The sequence below is a fragment of the Ornithorhynchus anatinus genome, chromosome 8 (assembly GCF_004115215.2).
Source record: "Ornithorhynchus anatinus isolate Pmale09 chromosome 8, mOrnAna1.pri.v4, whole genome shotgun sequence".
Lineage (NCBI taxonomy): Eukaryota > Metazoa > Chordata > Mammalia > Monotremata > Ornithorhynchidae > Ornithorhynchus > Ornithorhynchus anatinus.
This window is the reverse complement of record NC_041735.1, coordinates 43,095,541-43,117,566: the sequence shown is the minus strand read 5'-3', so window position 1 is coordinate 43,117,566 and position 22,026 is coordinate 43,095,541. Positions and strand designations below refer to the sequence as shown.

Sequence of the window (22,026 nt, the reverse complement as noted above, 5' to 3'; positions counted from 1 at the left end):
AACTGTGAGCCTCACGTGGGACAACCTGATTACCCTGTATCTACCCCAGTGCTTAGAACAGTGCTCTGCACATAGTAAGTGCTTAACAAATACCAACATTGTTATTTAACGGAACCCTAGTGCCGGTAGACTGTGGGGCAACCCATTCAGGATACCAATCAGGATACCAAAGCCATAGCTGCCCATTATACCAGTGCCACTGTAGAAAATGGAAGGAAAGATTCTGGGGACAGATTTGGGGGTCAGTCCACCCAGTGTGGGGGATGGCGAGTGTAATACTAGCAATGTGGGCCTAGAATACTGAAACATTAAACCACCAAAGACCTGGGAAGGTATGGGCAAAGACAGGAAGGAAGGAAACATCCAAAAGCTTGAAATGTTTTGAAAAATTATTTTAGAGCTAAATCAGGGGAGTCTTTTGGGTAGATGCATAGCTGCGACGTGTGACAGATGAGGCGACTCCAAGCCTTTATCGCTATTCCTGCTCTTCGTTTCTTCCAGTGGCATCTGGGAGCAGATAACAAACTTGTGCCCCAGAGAGGCTTGTTTAACTCCTTTGCAGCACAATGTCTGAAACATCCTAGCCTCAGTATTCATTCATTCAATAGTATTTATTGAGCGCTTACTATGTGCAGAGCACTGTACTAAGCGCTTGGAATGAACAAGTCGGCAACAGATAGAGACGGTCCCTGCCGTTTGACGGGCGCACAGTCTAATCTGCCCCATTGGCACGACGTACAAGAAGTCATTTTGAGCACGGGCCGTCACTTAGCAGCGTTCACACTGTCAAAAGTATTTGTTCAGGGTCTCAAAGAAAGGTGAGGAGAGGAAGAATGAGAACAAGGCAAGGAGAGGAAGAATGAGAACAAGGTGAAAGGAAAAAGTATTAAGAGGAGTTTGTTAAACAAGAACCAGAAAGTCACCTTTCACTACTCTGCACTAGTAAAACCCTCAGTAAAGTACTCTGTTCAAAATCAACTGCACTTTATAAAGGCTATGGAGAAACCAAAACTGGCCAAAAAGCAACACAGATGGCTAAAGGTTGAAAAATAGACCTATGAAGAACATCAAAAGAAACTGATGATTTTGATATGAGATGGCTTAGTGGCCTTAAAACATATAAGGAGAAATAGGCCAGTTTTTCAAGTCCAAAAGAATTGAAAAAGAGGAAGTGAATTAAAATTGCAAAGGAAAATCCAGTTTTATATTTATACGAATATCCATTCATGTATGAAATAACCACTCGAGGTTCTGTCCAGTCCTGTAAATCCAAGAAAAGATGGTACTGTATAGGTTCCTCTATGATTTAGAGAGCTTTATCCACCATTATTCTTGCCGGAATATAAAATGAAAGCTGTCCCTTTCAGAAAATCTTAACCAATCTTCCAAAATGAACATAGTATAAGTTGCACCGGGTCAGATGAGGCTGGAAGGAAATTCGTGTTTTTGCTTAGTACCTTAAGACAATTTTCAGAGTGGATTTTTAAACCTTTTTAAAACCTTTTCTAGGAATCTTGGACTTATACAAATTTTTGGATGGGCTTTGCAATTTTACAGGTGGGATTAGGTGGTTTGATATTTTACAGGGAACCTTTCTCTTTAAAACACCAGGGTGACTGTTTTATGAGGATTGTGGGATCATCCTATCATTCATGTGACTATCTAATACCCTCTTAAACTACAGACTGTCTCTTTGGAATATGCTAACATATATTTCAAGTATGTGCATTGTTTAGGCTGGGGTGTACCCTTTTGAAAAGTAGTTTATAGTATTGACGTCTTTATCTCTTGCAGGCCTGGCAACCTCCTGTCTTACGTTCGATCCCCGGAGGCCGTTTTAACAATGCTGTTTGGATTCCTGGTTTATGAAAATCCATAAATATCGTGAAAATAAAATTACAACTTTAACTGTCACTTCACAATATTTCTCACTGCAATTTCAGATAAATTAAGCACCAGGCATCAGGAAGGAGTTTATAGGGAGAACTAGGGGAACAAAGTCAAATCCCCGATGCCTCTGGTGAAGTATCCTGTTTCTCCTGCGGCTCCTATCTTCCTCGGTGCTTCTGTGTTTCCAGGGAGGTGTTCTTGCCCGATCCTTGTCCTTGTCCCCATTGATGCTCCCGCCACTCAAGCAGAAGCCCAGTCAACAAGGGAGAGTGGAGGAGGAACAGGTGTTAACAGAGGTCTGAAAGGGGGCGGCACGTACTTGACCCATAAGAACCCCCAGAACTACAGAGTGGGAGTCTTTTTATCACCCGTGAAATTTACTGGGGTGCCAGGTTGAATGGCACATGTTGGGGAGAGGCCTGTGGAACAGGATACACAAAAGATAAAGGATGGGGTATGTTTCATTTGAAAATTGTTTTGGGTGTGTGATCAGTTTAGGCACTAACAAAAAAGAAAAATTCATTTAAATGATGAAAGCTAAAGGCAGTATTTCTTAAAGTGCCCAATAACCCCAAATAAATCACTCGTGGAAGTGGCACTGTTTAACAGCTGTGAGAAGTTACAGACTATCTGAGTCACTGGAGGGAAAGCAAGATGAGAAAAACATGACTTCTAGAGAAACTGAGCTATCTTTGAGGAAGTTGTGAATGAAAAATCATAACTGTGGTATTTGTTAAGTGCTTACTGTGTGCCAGGCACTGTGCTAAGCACTGGGGTGAATATAAGCAAATCGGGTCGGACAGAGTTACGGTCCCACATGGGGCTCAATCTCAATCCCCATTTTACAGATGAGGTAACTGAGGCACAGAGAAGTGAAGTGACTTGTCCAAGGTCACACAGCGGAAAAGTGGCAGAGTCAGGATTAGAACCCACCACCTTCTGACTCCCAGGCCTGTCCTCTATCCACCATGCCAGGCTGTTTCTCAAAGAAATCTTTGAGGTGAGGAGGAATGCAGAGTCAATTTTTTGAGCCTGGGATTTCTTAAGATGGCAGAATCTATACAAATATATGATCTATATCCTGAGATCTTCCATTCTAAACTTGTATGAAATAAATCCAACTTCGTGTTAAAGGAGGAACTTGATTTGTCCCAGAGACAGAGGGAAGAAAATTAAAATGAAATTACTTTGGCTTTGGGTTTTAATCAAATCAAGAAACGTATCAATTCCGTCAGCTGACTGGAAAGAGGGGTATATTTTTGCTAGGATATTAACCTTTAAAATCGACCCCCAAGTTAGCAACAAATCGGATTATTTCCTTATATAATCACCTTTCGTTTATACTCCAAAGGAACTAATAAGGCCATTTGGTAGATTTTAAATTAGGGAGCATTTTATAGGATCTCTGCTTCAGTATTGTTATTTGATAAGTTTCAGAAGAAGGGACAGGGAAAAGAGAGGCTGGGCTCTTTACAACTTGCCAGAAGCCCACAACCTCGGCGTCATCTTGATTCCTCCCTGTCCTTAGACTCTCACACTTACTGCTAAATCCTGCCAGTTCTTCCAAACAGCGTCTCACAGTTGGCCTTTCCCTCTCAAACCATTCGGCTCCCGAACCGGTCCATTCTCGTCACTCTGTGGCTAAACCGATACATTAGCCTACATAGCGGTGGTATCTACTACCTAGAATGTAAGCCCGCTGTGGGGGCAGGGAATGTATCCTTTATACTGTTGTTTTTATTCTCCCAAGCACTGAGGACAGGGCCCTGCACAGAGTAAGTGTTCAAAAAATACAATAAACACTTCGATATGTCAAATGCTGTGCTCAATGCTAGGATGCATATAGATATAGATATACGGCAAATATATAGATATAGAGACACAGGACTTCGCCCCTGTATCTCTTAGGGCCCATCATCACAATTCCACAATGATAGAAGGAATCACTGCAATTTTAGAGGTAAGGAAACTGAAGCTCAAAGATGTTGGTGACTTGCTCAAGACCCCGCAGCAGGCAAGATAATGAACTGGGATTAGACCCTGGCTTTCCTTATTCATTCATTCATTCAATAGTATTTACTGAGCACTCACTATGTGCAGAGCACTGTACTAAGCACTTGGAATGGACAAATCGGTAACAGAGACAGTCCCTGCCCTATGACGGACAGACAGTCGAATCGGGGGAGACGGACAGACAAGAACAATGGCAATAAATAGAATCGAGGGGAAGAACATCGCATTAAAACAATAGCAAATAAATAGAATCCAGGTGATGTACATCTCATTAACAAAAGAAATAGGGTAATGAAGATATACACAGTCGAGCGGACGAGTACAGTGCTGAGGGGGTGGGACGGGAGAGGGGGAGGAGCAGAGGGAAAGGGGGGAGAAGAGGGTTTAGCTGTGGAGGGGGGGGGGGTAGAGGGAGCAGAGGGAAAAGGGGAGCTCAATCTGGGCAGGCCTCTTGGAGGAGGTGAGCTTTAAGTAGAGTTTTGAAGAGGGGAAGAGAATGAGTTTGGCGGAGGTGAGGAGGGAGGGCGTTCCGGGACCGTGGGAGGAGGTGGCCCGGGGGTCGACGGCGGGATGGGAGAGAACGGGGGTCGGTGAGGAGGTGGGGGGCAGAGGAGCGGAGCGTGCGGGGTGGGCGGTGGAAAGAGAGAAGGGAGGAGAGGTAGGAGGGGATGAGGTGATGGAGAGCCTTGTAGAATCACACACACACACATACACACTCCCCTTTCTTGATGCACTAACCACTCCCTCCGCGCCCAACCCAATATTCCACCCTCCCCTCTCCTTACATCAACTTCCATACCCAACTGCCAGCCTTAGAATACGGCCCCAAGAAGTTTCCTCTGCTCCATCTGCCTCCCTCCAAGGATTTTCTAAAGACGTCACTCAGCACTCTCCACTCCTCAAAAAACACCCCTGGCCTCCCATCTCCCTCCCTATTAAGCAAAGGCTCCTCGCAATGGGCTTCAAGACTCTCCACCACCTCTCCCCACCCGACATAATAGAATTCTCCCCAGTTCACTCTCTCTGCTCTTTCTCAGATAACTTTATAAGGCTTCAGCCTCCATCTCTTCACTTACAGTTTCCCTTCAGCCTGGAACACACTTCCACCTTAATCCAAAAGACCACAGAGTTTATTATATGATCTATTCAGATTACTCGATTTGAAAATATATTTATGCCTGAATTCCCCACTGGAGTGAGAGCTCGCTGTGGACGAGGACTATGCTTTAGGAAGCTGCTATACTGTCCCAGATGTGCCTAGTACAGCGCATTGCACCCAGTGGCGCTCAATAAATATCGTTATTACTACTTCTGCCTTTGCTCTCTAAGGTAATTGAAGAAGATTACTCTGTCTGATTCATTATTTCCCAAAATCTCCAGGGAGGAATCCTGAGGTACTCACATGATCACGACTAAGCTGTCTTTCGCTGCTTTGTTGGAAAACTGTGGGCACTCTCCTGCCTTTCTTTCAAAATAATGATTGAATTCTGGCCAACACCACTGTCTTGGGCTAAATCACAGATAAAATTAGCTTAAGAATGACAAATACAAGAGGGAAAGAATGATAAAACGGAAAAAAAGCAGTAGAAACTGATTTGAGTAGTAGGATTTTAATAACCGTAAGAAAAAATACGGTGCAGCAGTGCAAGCCTAGTCCTTAGAGTTAGGTATCCCCCAACTGACATTGATCACCATACTAAAATCATACTAGAAAAAAAGTAGTAATAATTTACAGTGATTTTCACATCACAAACCTCAAAAATTGATTTTAACTAAGGCCATTTTGTGAAATAAAATTTAAAATGAAAAACTACAGTCATTCCGTTTTGCGCATTAGGGAGACACCCTGCTCTAGTGGAAAGAGCATAAACTGGAAAAATAGAAAACCCAGGTTCTAGTCCCAGCTTTGTGACTGTTTTGTGTCTCAGTTTCTTCACCAATAAAATGGAGATGAGATAGAGTGTGAGCAAAATGTGGGAACATAAAGGTGTCTAATTGCTAACCCCCAAATTAGCATATAGTAAATAGTTGATACCAAAAGTATAATTTTCAACACTTCTGACTATTTTCCCTTATTTGGAAGGCCACTTGTGTTTATTATTAAAGGAAATCAAACAATTTTATTTATTGAGTGCTTACTGTGTGCAGACCACTCTACTAAGTGCAGGGGAGAGTACAATATAACAGATTTGGTAGACACGTTCCCTACCCACAAGGAGCATATATTAATGTAAATAAATTACGTATGTGTACATAAGCGCTGAGGGGGCTGATGGGGGGTTAATAAAGGGTGAAAACCCAAATGCAAGGGCCACACAGAAGGGAGTGGGAGAAGAAGAAATGAAGGCTTAGTCAGGGAAGGCCTCCTGAAAATGTGATTTTAATAAAACAAGGGTAAAAGGATAACAAGGGGCAGAGCTGTTGTAAAGATGCACACACAGATACTTCATTCTATCTTATGATAACTCGTAGCCACTCAGTGAATTTACATATCCTTCATTAAAGGGAGAAGAAAGCATAGTGCTTTTTTGAGCCAACCACTTGAGACAGTTGGGGTGCTTTAAATTAACCTCTTTGTATTACAGTTTCTTCATCTATATAATGAGCATATAAATGCTTAACATCTACTCCAGGAAGAGTGCTGTAATCATTAAGGAGCAAATGTTTGCCAAGCACTTTAAAATTCTAGGATGAAAGAAATAAAAGCCCCACTTTGAGCCACACTTATTTTTAGCTTCTGAACACTGACACGTTTCTAGCACTATTAAGAAGAAGCCCAGGAGCCCTCAAAAATAACGGGAAAGCAGAAAAAATAACCTAGTGGGTGTTTTACGCATTTAACAGCAGTGAATCTGAACATATTTTTGATATAGGAAAACCAAGAATATTTAATTGATAATCTGAGATTCTGAGGTATGAATGATTTAGATGCTTCCATGAAAAGGAGTAAAAGTTCTCATAAGAGAAATACAAGACGTTATTTTCTGGAATGGGATTTGTATCTGTCTGGTGAAGAATGATCTGGATTAGCTATCATGAAAAGGGAAATTCCATTTAACAAGAGCAACCATAATTTATGCAATATAGGGCATGCACATCATTAGGCAAAAACTAGATCCCTTTTGGGATTGTTCCAAGGGAAAACTTAGGAAAGAAGTTTTCCTTATAATATTGGAGATCTGTTCAAGTCATTTTGCCAAGAGAGTTCAAAGGATATAAAGTGTAGAAGGGAAGCCTGGTACTCTGAGTGGGGCTCTGAAAATCGAGTTTGATCCTTGTTCTCTTAACAGGGACACCATAGATGAATAGCAAATAGCGTTAGGGATCGCTTGGGAAGGCCTTACTAATGAGGAACCATTTGACACTGTTTTAAATAATGTGAAGGATGCTTGAAATTATTTTTCTGTTCATATTCAGTGCTTCTCTGTCTTTATGGGCTCAAGGGGATTTCTTCTCACAGGCATATGTGCACCACTGGCCGTTGAAAAGCTGACCTTAAATAGACGTCACTGTGGTTTTTAATCTGATGTTCCACTGTTTCTGAATATTAACTGTTCCCCAAAATGAGGCAGATAGCCAGGACAAAATATACTGTGAAAATGAACTGTCTCTGCTTTTCCATGTAGTGATCCAATTGATTTCCACTAGTAAGTACCTGAACAACATGCATCGAGTCCTTAAATCAGGTGAAATCACAGCGATTTGGACCCAGGCTCTTCTTTTAATCGATTAATTAATGGTATTTACTGAGCATTTATTTTGTGCACTGTACGAAGCACTTGGGAGAGAACAAGAGAGTTGGTAGACATGTTCCCTGTTCACGTTGGACACTGGAAGCAGGCAGAAATGCATCCTCAGCTGGAATTTGGAAGGGAGGGACCCTATATTTTTAGCATTAGTGCTCGAAGCACCCGCTCTTCCTCAGTAGATAGGTTGCTCTGAAAAAGCCCAAATGTATCACTTAGCTAGAGGAACAATTTTTGAGTAGGAAAGGAACATCTTACCACTTGAACCCAGGTATTGCTTGATCCCTCCACCGGTTTAATAATAATAATGGTGCTTGTTAAGCGCTTACTAGGCGCCAAACACTTCACTAAGTCTATGAGGCAATCCAGACTTTTGCATGCTTAGGTTACTTATCCATAGTTTGGAGCGAAGTCTTGGCTCATCAAAAAAGATTGCCATGTTTGTTCAGTTTATCTAAGAACCTTTATCTCTTACCCAATCTCTATGATTTAGTACTGCTTTTCAGACCGAACAGTTCTCTGTCATCCCAACATTCTGCCTGGCGACGTTAGCAAAATGGAAGAGTGCTAGCAGCACCTCGTTTTCTGAGAGACTCTGACAAGTCAATAGAAGTCTCAGGAATCTATATATCCTTCCTGCACGATAAAATTACCAACTGAGAAAAAGCAGTCTAGACCATGTTCCTGGATGGAAAAACAAGTGCACAGCTGATTAGATGGGAGGGGGATGTCTCTCCCGGCTCCGGTCTATGCTTCATTCCGCTACCCGGATTATCTTTCGACAGAAACGCTCTGGGCGTGTCACTCCCCTCCCAAAAACCTCCAGTGGTTGCCTATCCACCTTCCCATGAAACAAAAACTCCTCACTCTTGGCTTCCAAGCTCTCCATCACCTAGGCCCCTTCTACCTCACCTCCCTTCTCTCCTTCTCCAGCCCACCCTGTACGCTCCGCTCCTCTGCCGCTAACCTCCTCACGATGCCGCGCTCTCGCATCTCCCGCTGTCGACCCCCGGCCCGCGTACTACCGCCGACCTGGAATGCCTTCCCTCCTCACATCCATCAAACTAACTCTCTTCTAACTCTCTCCCCCCTTCAAAGCCCTACTGAAAGCCCACCTCCTCCAGGAGGCCTTCCCAAACTGAGCCCTCCCTTTCCCTCAGTCCCTCCTCCCCTCCCCATTCCCCCTACTTATTCATTCGTTCATTCAGTCGTATCTATTGAGCGCTTACTGTGTGCAGAGCGCTGTACCAAGTGCTTGGAAAGTACAGTTCAGCAACAGATAGAGACAATCCCTACCCAACAAGGGGCTCACAAGGTGAGACCTTCTGTAAAAAGGGATTAAGACTTTGAGCCCCACGTGAGACAACCTGATTACCTTATATCTATTCCAGCGCTTAGAACAGTGCTTGGCACATAGTAAGCGCTTAACAAATACCATCTACATCATCATTATCCTCAACTCATCTCTCTCATTCAACTCAAATATTCTATCTACTGGTTCTACCTTCGCAACATCACTAAAATCCATCCTCTCCTCTTCATCCAAACTGCTACCGTGCTTCTCCAAGCACTAATCCTATCCCGCCTTGATTACTGCATCAGGCTCTTTGCGGATCTACCTGCCTCCTGTCTCTCCCCATTCTAATCCAGACTTCACTCTGCAACCCAGATCATTTTTCTAAAATGCCATTCTATCCACGTTTTCCCACTCCTCAAGAACCGCTTCCACATCAGAGAGAAACTCTTCGACGTTGACTTTAAATACTCAATCGCTTTGCCCCCCTCCTCTCTTACTTTGCTGATTTCCTAGTACAATCCAGCACTCACTTTGTTCCTCCAATGCCAATCTACTCACTGTACCTCAATTGCATTTATCTTGCCATCACAACTCTTTGCCTATTCCCTGCTTCTGGCCTCGAACTTCCTCCTCCTTCATATCTGAAAGACATCACTCTCTCCTCCTTCACGGTCTTTCATTCAATAGTACTTATTGAGCGCTTACTATGTGCAGAGCACTGTACTAAGCGCTTGGGATGAACAAGTCGGCAACAGATAGAGACGGTCCCTGCCGTTTGACGGGCTTACAGTCTAATCGGTCTTATATCACATCTCTTTCAAGAGGACTTCTGCGACAAAGCCTTCATTTTCTCTATCCCTCTCCCTTCTAGTCACCCTTCTAGTCACTTGGATTTTACCCTATATTCAGCCCATTTTCAGGCCCACAGCACTGAGGTGCATAACCATAATTTATTTTTATGTCTGTCTCCCCTCTATAGCGTAAGCTCCTTGTGGGCAGGGGACATGTCTACCAATTCCTTTATACAGTACTCTCCCAAGTGCTTCCTATAGTGTTCTGCACACAGTGAAAGGGGTTTCTAGAGAGGATTAAATGGGAAGCAGCAAAGATGATTAAAGGTACTGGATGAAAAGTAAATTGATCTAAATGATCTGAAAAATGAAAGGCTCAGGGTAACTGTCTTTAGCTATATAAAGGGTTATTAGGCAGAAAACAGCGGCCGCCGATTCTCCATCTCAATTAAGGTCATACAAAATGAGAGAAGATGGGATTAAAATTCAACAGGAGGGATTTAAGCTTTATAAAAAGGAAGTATCTTTCTAATAATGAGGGTTATTCAATAGTGGCGTGGTTTGGTAAAGCAAGTTACCGAATCTCCTTTCCTGGAGAGAGTTAAAAATAGGATACATTCTCATTGGTCCAGGAGTATTCCAAGAGAGTCCAAGTTGAGTACAAGGAATCAATCAAACAGGAACGCTGTAACAAACTGCTAAACTATACCCTTTCCTTGACTTGGGTGCCTTGAAGGCCAACCATCAGATCTCTGCAGCCACTTGGGGCCCATGAGTGATGACTCTTCACCCCGACACTCCCCTGGGCTGTCTAAAATGAATTCCTGAAGTTAGAGTAGCATTAGAAGCCCGGTGTAGTGAATAGATCATGGGCCTGGGAGGCAGAAGGTCGTAGGTTCTAATCCTGGCTCCACCACTTGTCTACGTGACCCTGGGCAAGTCACTTCACTTCTCTGGGCCTCAGTTACCTCCCCTGTAAAATGGGGAATGAGACCATGAGCCCCATGTGGGACACGGACTGTGTCCAACCTGGTCAGCACATAGTAAGGGCTTACCAAATTCCATTATTAAAAAAAAAAGTCTCCCCACTCTTCCAAAATCTCCAAGGTTTCTCATCCCTCTCCACATCAAGCAAAAACTCCTACCAATCTGCCCTAAGGCACTCCAATAGCTCTCTCCGCAGAGAAGCAGCGTGGCTCAGTGGAAGGAGCTTGGGCTTCGGAGTCAGAGGTCGTGGGTTCGACGCCCGGCTCTGCCACTTGGCAGCTGGGTGACTGTGGGCAGGTCACTTCACTTCTCTGGGCCTCAGTTCCCTCATCTGTAAAATGGGGATTGACTGCGAGCCTCACTGGGACAACCTGATTACCCTGTATCTACCCCAGCGCTTAGAACAGTGCTCTGCACATAGTAAGCGCTGAACAAATACCAACATTATTATTAGTGGCTCAGCGTGGGCCGGAGAGTCAGAAGAACCTGGGTTCTAATCCTGGCTCCACCTCCGGAGTTTACATACACTCTGATGGGAGCGCCAAGCATAAAAATGTTTACAGAGAAGTGCCAGGTGAGGAGCATTCAAGAAGATCCTGGAAGCTTGCATGTGCTCTGGGGCCACTTTCGAGAGGGTGAGATCCAAGACCTCGCTAGTCTCTGTGGACCCTCTGCGCAGTAGAGCTCTGAACTGACCCTACCTTTGACTCCCTCATTTTGGGCCACGGAGAACTCATGGAAGTTAGAGATGAAAGTCTGAATCAATCAGTGGTACTGAGTGGACACTCACTGAGTGCAGAAATGTATTTTGTTAATGAAATGTCCAGCGCCTTGATTCTATTTAGTTGCCATCGTTTTTACGAGACGTTCTTCCCCTTGACTCTATTTATTGCCGTCGTTCTCGTCTGTCCGTCTCCCCCGATTAGACCGTAAGCCCGTCAAACGGCAGGGCCTGTGTCTATCTGTTGCCGACTTGTTGATTCCGAGCGTTTAGTACAGTGCTCTGCACATAGTAAGAGCTCAATAAATACTATTGAATGAATGAGTGAATGAATGAACACTGCATTGAGTGGTCGGAAGAGCACGACAGAGTAGGCAGGAGTAGCTTTCGGAGGTCTTGGATAATGTTGTAAAAAGACACGTAAAACAGACGCGTAAACCATTCTATGCTACGAAACTCAATTAACGACTACTTACCTAAAACATTTTTGCCGTTTGAAAAAATCCGAAAAAGCTCCTTTCCCTGCTTTTGTGGAAAAATTCAAATTTCAGGCTTTTCAAAGCAATTTTATATTAAGCTTAACACATTTATTAGAAAACCCTTTCCGGTGAGGCAGTGAACAGTGTACACCCTCTTTCTCCATATAATCCATTTTGCCAGCTTTACCGGCTGTCTTCCCTGGAGGCCTTAACTGGTGTAGCAATTCAGTTGGGCCCTTGGTCACATCTTCATTTCTCATCATATTTCTCTGTAGCCACAACTCCTCCAAGACTCATTAAGGTTCAACAGACTTTAGTTTTATTTTAAAGAGAAAATGATTGCAGCATTACCTAAGGTGAAGACTTTGATGTTCTTCTAGCTAAGTAATCATAATGCTGGTATTTGTTAAGCGCTTACTATGTGCGGAGCACTGTTCTAAGCGCCGGGGTAGATACAGGGTAATCAGGTCGTCCCACGTGAGGCTCACAGTCAATGCCCATTTTACAGAAGAGGGAACTGAGGCACAGAGAAGTGAAGTGACTTGCCCAAAGTCACACAGCTGACAGGTGGCGGAGCCGGGATTCGGACCCATAACCTTTGACTCCTAAGCCCGCGCTCTTTCCACTGAGCCACGCCGCTTCTCTAAGTGGATTTTAATACTTTCCCCCAGAGCATCAGATCCGATAGACTTCTGTATAATAAACTATTGTCTTTAATTGTATGACCCAGGTTACAACAAAGTATTTACTCCTTCCTACTTTCACAGGAATGGTAGAAAACTTTTGATCCAGCTTCAGCTGCTGTTTGAGCATTAATGATACTTCTTCACATATATAATAATAACAGTGGCATTTGTTAAGCACTTATTATAATAACAATGGTATTTGTTAAGCGCTCTGTGCAGAGCACTGTTCTAGGCACTGGGGTAGATACAGGGTAATCAGATTGTCCCACGTGGGACACGCATTTTTTTTTTATCCCCATTTTTCCAGATGAGGTAACTGAGGCACAGAGAAGTCAAGTGGCTTGTCCAAAGTCACACAGCACACAAGTGGCGGAGCCGGGATTAGAACCCACGACCTCTGCCTCCCAAGCCCGTGTTCTTGCCACTGAGCCACCTGCCCCGTACTAAGCACAGAGGTGTGTACACAAGATCACCAAGTTGGACACAGTCCCTGCCCAAAATGGGGCTCACTAGGAGGGAGGACAGGTAGGAATCTGCCATTTGGCAGATGAGGAAACTGAGCCAGATAAAATAATAATAATAATGGTATTTGCTACGTGCTCACTATGCGCCGGGAACTGTACTAAGCGCTGGGGTGGACGCAAGCAAATCGGCTTGGACACCGTCCCTGTCCCACCCGGGGCTCACAGTCTCAATTCCCATTTTACAGATGAAGTAGCTGAGGCACAGAGAAGTGAAGTGACACGGCCAAGGTCACGTAGCAGACAAGTGGCAGGGTCAGGATAAGAACCCCTGAATCTCTGACGCCCAGGCATGTGCTCTACCCACTACACCGTGCTGCAGATGTTAAGTGACTGGAGACGGATGAGAACGAGGTACAGTACGCAAGTTGGCGCCAGAGGAGGGAAATGTATGGGCCGGACAGTAGTAGGAAATCTGTGAGGTAACCTAGGAGCGGTTGAGCAGATTAATAAGCATTAAATGCGATTGGCAGGGGTTTCTGTTTGGTGTGGAGGTGGATGGGGAACCCCTGGAGGTTCGCGAGGAGGGGGAAGATGCTTTTACGGAAAAATGATCCAGGCATCGGAGTGAAGACTAGAGTTCTATGAAGTCAATATGGATAGGAACGACGTGTTTTTGCTTTGTTAATGTGTTTATACTGAGGCAGGGAGGTTCTATGATAGGTGATCTACGATAGGTAAACAGGTTTTACTTCACAGGAGGTAAAATGGATGTGGACGCTCCTAGTGATTCTGCTTGGAGATGAAATAATCCTCCCATCCCACCCAGGTTCTTTCTCCCCAGCTATTTTCCCTCCCCATTCTATCTTTTCAAGTGTTTCCCTCTTTCCTTACAGGTCCAATGCCCCCCTCACCACCCACGCCCCCAGAATTAGGGCCAGAGTGGAGGCTGTGGCTGGAAAATCAAAACCGATGAGGTGTAAAATTGCAATTGCAATTGAGAAATATTTTAAGTGTCATTCACCCTAATTCCAAGCATCCTAAATCGAGAACTGCCTGTATTAAAGGTGGGTATTCATCGTGTCCCAATTTCACTGAGCCATTCCCAGGTAAGGATAGGGATCAGAGGAGGAGGAAGCTGTGTTGGAATTCCCAAAATATCCTGGAATGTCAGCAAAGGTTCTGGATTCCAAGTGTCGCCGTAGCATTCTCTAGAAGCTTGAAGTCTGATGCCGGGGCGCAGAGTAGGCTCCGAAAAGCAGCTTCCCCTATTTGGCCTCGGTACCGGGAGGCAGGGATCTGGGAGTTGAAGTTGCACTGGCTTGGCCAATAGCACAGATCTTCATGGACTCCCCTCCTCACTACGCTCAGAGGCGAAAGGAGGGCAGAGAGGATGTACGGGGCTGGTGAGTGTCCGCAGAAGTTATAAATCTCCACTGGGGCGGACGGGACGGGGGACGCTCATCCAGGGGCAAGAGTCACAGTTTGGACTCTCATAATCTGGATCAGCCTAACGAAACCGTACTCCCTTAGAGGTCTGAGAAGGTCTGTATATCTCAAGAAAGAAAGCAGTTCTGTTTGATTTGTCTGATTCTTTTTGTTAGTCATTCTAAAAGGTGATTTTCAGGGTTTGATTTTCAGTTCAAGTTGGGTTATCTGTCTTGGGCATACTTTTGACCTAGGCGATCCACCGATCGTGGGTGACCGTGTGTCTTTCCTATTCTTCTTACTGCTCTTCTTAATTACCACATTTTTCCATACTCATCTCCTTTCCTTCCTCATTTCTCTCCTGTCTGACCTCAGCCGATGCTATCACCGCCAGGGCAGGGCCGGCTTTTATATTTCATTGGGTTTGATATAATGGCCCAGCTGGTTCCCTACATCTTTTCCTCCTGTTCCTTTAAATGGGTCACCTTTCTCATCTCTATTTACAACATGGAAAGTTACACAATTTCCATATCTGATGACCCTGGCTCCCTCCGTCTCCAATTTATGTTCTTTAGGTAAAAGAATCTCTTTCATGTAAAAGGTTATCTCTTCATCATTTGGATTTAGAAGCTCTGTTTTCTCTCGACTTCCATGGAAAAACCTTTTTTCCTGCTCGGCACTCCTTTATTTTTCGATCTTTTTTTGTTTTGTCACATTCTACTTCCTCTGGGGTTAACTTTCACTCCTCTCAAACTCCCAACAGGCTCTGGCACTATTCAAAATATTTTAATTGTGCATCTATAACCACACTTTGCAAATTCCAATTAAAAGGATTCCCACTACTGGAAGGCTGATTGTGAAACTCCTTGCAACTAGTGACTGGCTCGGGGACTGGACAATTCAAGTTGCAGGTCGTGCTTATGCTTCAGAAAGTAAAGAGATGACACTTTATTTTTCACGTTATTTTTAAGTCTACAAGATAGGATTGAAGTTACGTGCTACTCCTTTAATTACCTGGGGAATAATCTCTGGTTCAACTGCAGAAAATTCTCACTGCATACATATGTAGCACCATTATGGCCGAATAACCCCATCCTCCATTAAATTCCTTTCACCTCCCATGAAGTCTTCAGCCTATCTCCTTCTGGTCTACTGTATATTTTCCTATGTTCTTCTGTTTTTAAGGTGAGAATTCACATATGCAGGCTCGCCATGTAATTTTTAAGGAAAACTAGGGTCTGAAGGAAGCAGCTCCGAGAGGGCAGGATTTCAAAGTAATATCTTCCACCCCGTGCAAACCTCTGAGTTCGTGCTGGTACGAGCTCTCATAATTTCCCGACTGGATTATTGTGTCAGTCTCCTCTCGGATCTCCCTTCTCTCCCCATTTCAGTCTATACTTTACTCCGCTGCCCGGATTATCTTTCTGCAGAAACGCTCTGGGCGTGTCACTCCCGTCCTCAAAAACCTCCAGTGGTTGCCTATCAACCTTCGCACGAAACAAAAACTCCTCACTCTTGGCTGCAAAGCTCTCCATCCCCTTGTCCCCTCCTACCTCACCTCCCTTCTCTCTTTCTACCGCTCACCCCGCACACTCCGCTCCTCTGCCGCTCACCTCCTCGCCGTCCCCCGTTCACGCCTATCCCGCCGTCGACCCCCGGCCCACGTCCTACCACTGATCTGGATTGCCCCCCCTTCCTCACCTCCGCCAAGCGAACTCTCTTCCCCTCTTCAAAGCCCTACTGAGAGCTCACCTCCTCCAGGAGGCCTTCCCAGACTGAGTCCCCCCTTTCCCCCTGCTCCCCCTTCCCTCCCCCCCACCATCTGCTTTTCCCCTTTCCCCTCAGCACTGTGCTCATTTGTATATATTATTCATTACCCTATTTATTTTGCTAATGAGGTGTATATCTCCTTGATTCTATTTATCTTGATGATGTTGTCTTGCTTCTGTTTTGTTCCGTTTTGCTTTGCTGTCTGTCTCTCCCGTTTAGACTGTGAGCCCCTCGCTGGGCAGGGATCGTCTCTATTGCCGAACTGTACATTCCAAACGCTTAGCACAGTGCTCTGCGTATAGTAAGCGCTCGATAAATACTATTGAATGAATGAATCAAACATTTTACTAGACTTTCTCACACTTTGCAATGCCACCGCTATATTCCTTAGTCCTTCTGCAGTACTTCCATCCTCCTCTCTTTTCCTCCCGTCCGTTGCCCTTCTCCTCAGAGTCCTCGGCCCCTATTCCCCAGACCCTTCTCCCCTGCAAATGTAGTTTCTGCCTCTTGCTCCTCTCCATTTTCTTCCCATCCCAAGCTTCATCCCTAAGTGCCTGCAGTCCCTGTTCTTTCCTCCAAGTGCTTGGACTCTGAACCCTCCCTCTCTGCATTTTTAGGTGACTCCCACGGGGGAGCCCCGGCCACTCTAATGAGGACAGTAATAACACCTTGGGCATTTTTTAGGCACGTACCATGTCCTTATCACTGAGATTCACACGATACACTCCTCGAGGGTCCAGATGATATCTGCCAACTTGACTGTATTATTCTATATCCCAAGTGCTTAGTACAATACTCTATGCAAAGTAAATGTTCAATAAATACCACTAATTTGATTGATCAGATCACACGACGTCCCTGAACTAGTGCCATGTCCTCTTATCTTTGAGAGCCTGAGTCTACACATGCACATGCTGGTTCAAGAAATCCTCTCCATCCAGGGAATGTTCCTGCCTGGCACTCGCCCATAAAATAATAATAATGATGATGATAACGGACACTTGCTTGTAATAATAACAATAATAATGACACCTATGGTATTTCTTAAGTGCTTACTATGTGTCAAGCACTGTTCTAAGCGCTGGGGTAGATACAAGGTAAGCAGGTTGTCCCACATGGATTTCACAGTCTTAATCACCATTTTACAGATGAGGGAACTGAGGCACAGAGAAGTCAAGTGGCTTGCCCAACGTCACATGGCAGACAAGTGGCAGAGGCGGGATTAGAACCCACATCCTCTGAATCCCCAGCCCGTGCTCTTTCCACGAAGCGAAGCTGCTTCTCTTCATTCCCTCCTCTCCGAGGAGCGGAGCTCGTCCTGCGGATGCCAGTGAGCACTGCGATGTTTCCCCTCCTTTACGGCTCATTATAATATTATTATTAGAATTATTACATTATTATAATAGCCACTCTTACGGTTCAGACTGCACCTATCGTCTCTCCTTTTTCCTCTCACTACTCACCCAGAACCTATAAACTAGGAACCCAAAGCCTCTATCAATCTACGAAAACCTATTTCCCCATCAGAGGGTAAATTTATCAAGAGTGAGGATGGTGTCTTTTACTTCGATTGTACTCTTCCAAAAGTGCTCCACCCAAAGTAGGTACGCAAGGAATGCAACCCATTCTACAGCCTCTTTTAATTGGATCCAGAAATGAGGCTTTTAAGGGAATGGCATCAGTGAACCGAGATTAGGAAGGGAGACAGGAAGCAGGAGAGAAGTTATGCAAGAAACGTGAGCGCTCTCCCCGATCCCCACCTCACACACACTCACTTCCACACACCCGGCCCAGCTGCACACAGAGATCACCCTTTTGGTGTCCAGGAGGGAGGAAATGATATTTACACTCTTTTAGGCCTTTCTATCCAAACAGAAGCCATGTGGGTTCAAAGCACAAGGGGACTGGGTTTATTGGCATCAAAATTCTCGGATTTAAGTAGGCCTATTTCTGAATTCTTAAAACGCAGAAGTGAAGGTTAGAAATATAACTACTCAGAAGATTTTCTTGCTTCCTTGGTTATTTTTTATCTGTTGCTTGAGAAGATCTCGCCTGGCTGAAATCTGCAGTTACTCTCCAATTGTTAGATTGAGAACTCCGGTAATTCTTGCAAAAGGTTGCAAAACAAGCCAAACCTTGACAAGGGTTTTCCTGAATTTATGAAAATACAAAATATGCTGGATTCTCATTTAACTAGAAAAATGAATTAGGTGAACAGGCATTAGATTTAAAAAAATTAAGCTATATGACAACTGTAACTCCTGTTAAATTCACCTAACTTGAAGAATCCCCACAGAATTATCTTCTCTTTCTCAGGCTTCACTATTTTCTTTTTAATTGTGCAATGGCAGCATCTATCCTAGAGGTTATTTCTTATTTTGCATGAAAACCAATGATCTATTCAGTGAGTTAAAAAAAAAAATTAGACACAAAAGCCTATAGACAGACCAAAAATTTGTGCAGATTCTTGAGAAATAATTCTTAGAGCAACACAAATGTATAGGTCCCAAATTGTTGAAGGGTGTATGTGTATTTTTAAATCGCAACACTGTCTTTCCCTTTAAAGCACAGGAAGTAAAACTTCACACAATAATGGATTGATTCTTGTTTCCCACTCGATTCTAAAACTCTGAGGATTAGATCTCTATGTCATAGCCCAGTTTGTTCCGTTAGGGTAATGTAATTGATTACTACCAGAGAGATAGTGGAGCACTTGCTTTTTAAAAAGTATCCAGCGTTCCTTCTAACTTTAGAAAAATAACTCCATTACTTCCTACGCTATTGCAACTAGCAGGGTTCGGCTCCAATCGTATTCCAAAAATTGTGAAAATTTCCCGTTAACACTCTACGTGACAAATTCCGCAATCCACATCCCCAAACAAACGCTCTCAAAACATGGCCCCATCTGTCAGTGTTTCCAGAAAATCGTACAAACCTTCCTTTTTATCTTCAGGGGTAAGCTTCACCTTTGTATCGGTTATATCTTTGAAGGAGGCCAGGAATAGGACCACATCTCCTTTCTCATTCTTTATGGGAACGATGTCCAATAGGCACCAAAATGAAGACCCTGTAAAGATAAAGGGGTGCATTCCACTGGTTATCTTTCCCTAGACACACACAAAAAAATCAAAACAAAGTACGAATCACCGACACCGCGATTCATTCACTTCTGAACCGAAGGACAAGTTTCTTACTGAGAAAGGGCAGTTAAAAGGATCAGGAGCTAGGCACGGGCGGTCAAGCTCATGGATATCTACATGCCTCTCCCCCTGAAGCTGTTCCTCTAGAATTCAGACATGCGTTAAGAGAAAATTTATCTCTGAGGGCAGCAACATAATTTAATGAAGCTGCTTATTTCTCTCCAACCACATTTGCGAACTCTTTATTGATGTTGGTACATTTTAAACGTATCATCACCCCCGAGACACAAGCTGACATCTGAAGTGCCCCGTTAATTCTGATACTTCTTCAATTTGAGGTCAATGATCAAACCCTTCTTCAATTCTCTTTCAAAGATCACGATACTTATCGAAAACAACACTTCTTTACTTTAAACAAGACGTAAAGCAGGGGTATAGCTGATTAAAAGCGGGCATGCCCGTACTCGGTATGTATCTTTATCGATGAGTCACGGTAAATTCACTTATTTCTTTATTAAATAACAGTTAATTGTAAATTATTTCCTCTACCATTAATCTGAAAACAAGTTACTAAATACCACAGAGATGAGAAGGCCTACTTTTAACATCTTGCACGGTGGAAAAAAATACACACAAACATATATATCTCAACCCTTCAAATTGTGATGAAGGCACAATTTCCTGCACCGGACTTTGTAATACAATTTCCTGCCCTGGACTTTGTATTGTCAGCAGGATTAGTCTTTAGTGAAACCGCTTCATCCTTCCTCCACACTCCTTTGACTGGGCCCCAGGTCCCGCTGTTTCCAGAGCAATTCCGGCAAAGGTTTCGGGGGGAGTCTATGGCCACAAACAGAGATGGTTCCATTGGCACAGGAGAAGCGGGTATGCAGCCATGGCGACCCTATCCTTGGGGATAATAATAATTATACCACCTTTAATGTTTAGAGGACTTTGGCATCATTTATCTCCCAGAATCCCTGTGAGGTTGGGAGAGAAGTACTAATATCCCCACTTTACAGATGAGGAACCTGAAGCCTAGAGAGGTGAAATGGCTTGCTCAAGATGGCGGAGCAGACGGGTGGCAAGGCAGGGGCCAAACCTCAGGCCATTCTCCCCGGTGCCTTTGGACAGATGAGCTCACCCCGTGCCAGTTCCCGAGTATTTCTACCTTCCCCGCCCTTCATGAGCCAGCCGCATTTATTGAGCGCTCTCGGTGAGCGGAGTACTGAACTAAGAGTTTAGGAGAGTGCAATAGGGTAGGCATGCATGATCCCTGCCCTCAAGGAGTGAGCTTCTCTCTTGCTCTAACTCACAGGGTACAGAATCATTTCCAGTCAATGAATATTTCTAAAGCAGAGACCCCAAAAGGGGGCTTCAGAACGGAAATTCTGATACACATCAACTCCTACTGATTATCACAGCTCTAATGATAAACCACCCCGGGCAATTTTTAATTGCTAAGGCAAGGATTTGGAAGACAAAATGGAGGAAGAAACTGAGCAAGGGCAAAGAAATGTATATTTGAACGAGTTAAACACAAAGGAAATGAAATCTCCACCCTTCCGGTCGGGGCACATACGTTTAACATTTATTTGCTTACTTTTGTTTTTATCGTTTGCATAGTTGTTCTTATTCTATGTCGGACAATTTACGTTCACCTTCGATTCTCGTCAGATTATAGACTAGCTTGAGAGCACGGACTGTGTCATTTAGGCTCCAAATCTGTGTGGCCAGCACAACCAATGTCAGCTGGGTGACTGTGGGCAAGTCCCTTCACTTCTCTGTGCCTCAGTTCCCTCATGTGTAAAATGGGGATGAAGACCGTGAGCCTCACGTGGGACAACCTGATCACCTTGTATCTACCCCAGCGCTTAGAACAGTGCTCTGCCCATAGTGAGCGCTTAACAAAGACCAACACTGTTATCTTCACGTCAAACGGCGTTAAGGAACTCAATCGGCTCTTTCCATCCCACGTCACCTGGCTGATTTCTACTGCAACCCAGCCCGCACACTCCGCTCCTCTGATGCCACCTATCCACCGTACGTCAGTCTCGTTCGTCTCACCGCCGATCCCCTGCCCAAGGTCTTCTCACGGGCCTAGGACCTCTCCTCCCCACGTATCTAACGGACCACCACTCTCCCCATTTTCAAAATACCTACTAAAAGCATATCTCTTCCACGAGGCCTTCCCCAACTCCTCCTTCCTCCACTCGATTCACCATCCCCTCAGCATCACCTATGATTTTAGGCGTGTGCCCCCTAAGTAGTTGGCCAGTCGCCCCCACTCCCAGACACACAACACTTACGTACGTATCCTCATATTCTACTCCCTCGCTCTGTAATTTATTGTCAAGTCGGTCTCCCTTCTAGAATGTAGGTTCCTTGGGGGCAGAGATTCTATCTACCAAATCCACTGTACTGTGCTCTCCCAAGCACTTAGTACAGTGGTCTAAACACAATGAGCACTCAGTAAATGCCACTGATTGACTGATTTCCTAGTTCAGTGTTCTGTTCCCCGTGTTCGGTTAATTGTATTCATTGAGCACCTACTGTGTGCCGAGCACTGTACTGAGTACTTGGGAGAGCATAATACAACAGACACATTCCCTGCCCA

General features: G+C 44.4%; 1 protein-coding gene across 3 annotated transcripts in view; it reads right to left on the bottom strand.

The window, feature by feature from the left end:
* The window catches only part of KCNH8 (potassium voltage-gated channel subfamily H member 8), a 256,175-nt gene that overhangs the window by 133,251 nt on the left and 100,898 nt on the right, over positions 1–22,026 (bottom strand). For all 3 annotated transcript variants that reach the window (XM_029071286.1, XM_029071289.1, XM_029071285.1), the window contains exon 3: positions 19,205–19,336. In XM_029071286.1, the coding sequence (XP_028927119.1) occupies positions 19,205–19,336 (132 nt within the window). The remainder of the gene's footprint in view (positions 1–19,204; positions 19,337–22,026) is intronic.